The sequence below is a fragment of the Mustela lutreola genome, chromosome 1 (genome assembly GCF_030435805.1).
Source record: "Mustela lutreola isolate mMusLut2 chromosome 1, mMusLut2.pri, whole genome shotgun sequence".
Taxonomy (NCBI): domain Eukaryota; kingdom Metazoa; phylum Chordata; class Mammalia; order Carnivora; family Mustelidae; genus Mustela; species Mustela lutreola.
The window spans coordinates 83,871,784-83,874,062 of NC_081290.1; the positions used below are offsets into that span (position 1 = coordinate 83,871,784).

Below are 2,279 nucleotides of genomic sequence, written 5' to 3' on the forward strand. Positions count from 1 at the left end.
ACTTTGAAAAGAGATAAGCAAACGTTTTCTCACAGTCTGTTGTGCATGTTTCCTTGCTGCACATTTCAGTATAATGAAATTCATGTTGTACGAAGAGAATTTCAGTGAAATGGATCAAATTTCAGTCTTTACCATTTTGTCCATATGGGTCTGGTTTCCTATAAATCCATGACATCCAGGGTTAGTGTGATTTTAAGTTTCCATTTTAAAGATTAAGTGTCCTTATTATGTTCCACAGCTCAACTTGAGTTCTTCTTGTGAAAAAGTTATGTTTCTCTTTGCATCTATCGTCTTTTGTTTTGTTCATCTTCTCCATCAGCAGGAATCTAGCATTTTGAAACCAGGAGAGCCATTACTAGTGGCTTTTTTTAGGGGAGTACCCTTACTGTGATGCAATACCCAAGAAACTTTATGGAAATAGGCTTTATTTATGATGATGAATTACTGTTGCAAAAAGGACTCAGTGACACTGATAAATATTAAAGAGCCACTCTTGCCCCCATGGAAACCATTTTATTTAGTTGCTTCTAAAAATCTTTTCTCTGTGCTTCTCTTCCCTTTTATTTATGAGCTGATTTACATGACAACAGAGTCTCTGGTCCTTGGGAGTATGTGTGCCCTTGCTACTGTTCTGTACTTTGAGTTGTCACCCTCTCTTTGCTGAGAAGAAGAGTGACAATGAAGTGAGGAGTAAATGGCTACTGGAGCAGATGAACTCTGAGGAACAAAGGTCCCCTTTTCATGCAAATGTCCATAGTAATTTAACATGAAGGAAGAAAAGAAACCAGGGTACAAGATATCAAGAGAACTAGATGGTATTCGATGTTGTTGTCTGAAGCCTTGACATCTCTCTAAGAGTGTCATCTATCAAAGCATTTCTTTCCCTTTCATATAAAGTGAAAACACATTTCCATTTGGAAGGGAAACATGGAGGAACATAAAATCTAACCTCAGTCACAGGATCTGGGTATATATTCACACCACTAGTCCCCCCAATGTTATTTTTAACTTTGTCACTCATTTCTAGCCAATAAGAACATAGCTGTGTGTGCTAACTTACTGCACAAGTTATCTACTCTGCCTGGAAGGCATGCTTCTCTTCCTTTCTTACTTAATTCTTAAACTTTCTGCATTTATCAAGGTTGAACTCAGACCCTGTTCTATCATCCTCAGAGCCTTTCTCTCTGGACTGATCAGCTTCTTTTTCAGAATTCCCATTGAATTTTGAGTTAGTGTCTATGACTTAATGACAAATTTCTTTCTATGAGCTGACTTTTTTTTCTCACCAAAATTTGGTGAGAAGAGTGACCATGTATTATACTGCATTGTTCTTTATGGATAGCTTTTGGTGTAATGGCAGATGTATCATATGTAGTTCTTAGATAGACTAGCTGCCATTTTAAAAGCTGCCATTTTAGAAGCATGATCCTTAGAATAACAGAGTCATTTGTCGAGGGTCACCGGGGAGAATACTGATAGTATCTTCAGCTTTGCCACATAACAGACAGAGCATGGTGTACTCCTGAAATTCATCCATGATACTGATTGTGTACTCGTGCCTGGCTATTACATGATGACAATTCTTACACAGATGATCATAGGTAACTATTTCTTCTCCATCTTCCTCTTTCAAAGATTTGTTGGTGATCAGCATAAAATCCCGCTTACTACACACTGCACAGCCTGTAAAGTTCAGCAAGAAAGATCCATTTTCCAGGCAGATGTTACCCCGATTTGGATACTCCTTCTCCACACAGCCCCCACACATCCCCTCATTTATATGAGACATACATCTATCCATGATTGTTTTTCTTCTTACTTTAAAATTCATGATACCTAGCCTTAAAGATGAAACATGGCCTGCTTTTGATAGTTGACTATTCAGGGATGCCATTGATCCTGGAATGGTCAATCTGTACATTTCAGTTAAAATAATTTTTAGCTGAGAGACTTGGTATCTACTCACATGTTTTGTTTGTTTGTTTGTTTATTTGGTGGGATATATTATTTATCCCTGGACTTATAATCCCTGGACTTGTTTCTCTTCATGTTACAGGGAGAGATTTCCTAATTGAGAAAGAGAAGATACTTTATTGTTCTGATAATTTTTAATGGAGCCAGCTTATGTTCTGAAACTGAATTACTATTGAGGTAGGGTCTTTAAATAACTTGAAGAGCAAAGAGGTTTTTGTTTTCTCTTGTTTTGTTTTTGTTTTTTTAAATGTATGTGTTTGTCTTTGTATGCAATTTTGAGGAGGTTATATGAACCATTTAAACTA

At 36.9% G+C, this 2,279-nt stretch overlaps 1 protein-coding gene across 1 annotated transcript; it reads right to left on the reverse strand.

Moving 5' to 3' along the window:
- Nucleotides 1–1,429: 1,429 nt before the first annotated feature.
- On the reverse strand, nt 1,430–1,768 carry LOC131819485 (protein Churchill-like). Its single transcript, XM_059154634.1, has one exon. It carries the CDS (start codon nt 1,766–1,768, stop codon nt 1,430–1,432), a length of 339 nt encoding a protein of 112 aa, XP_059010617.1.
- Nucleotides 1,769–2,279: the final 511 nt, after the last annotated feature.

Bases quoted from the DNA above. Each gene is read 5' to 3' on its own strand.
- LOC131819485 (XM_059154634.1), bottom strand. From the start codon at position 1,768: ATGTGTGGGGGCTGTGTGGAGAAGGAGTATCCAAATCGGGGTAACATC.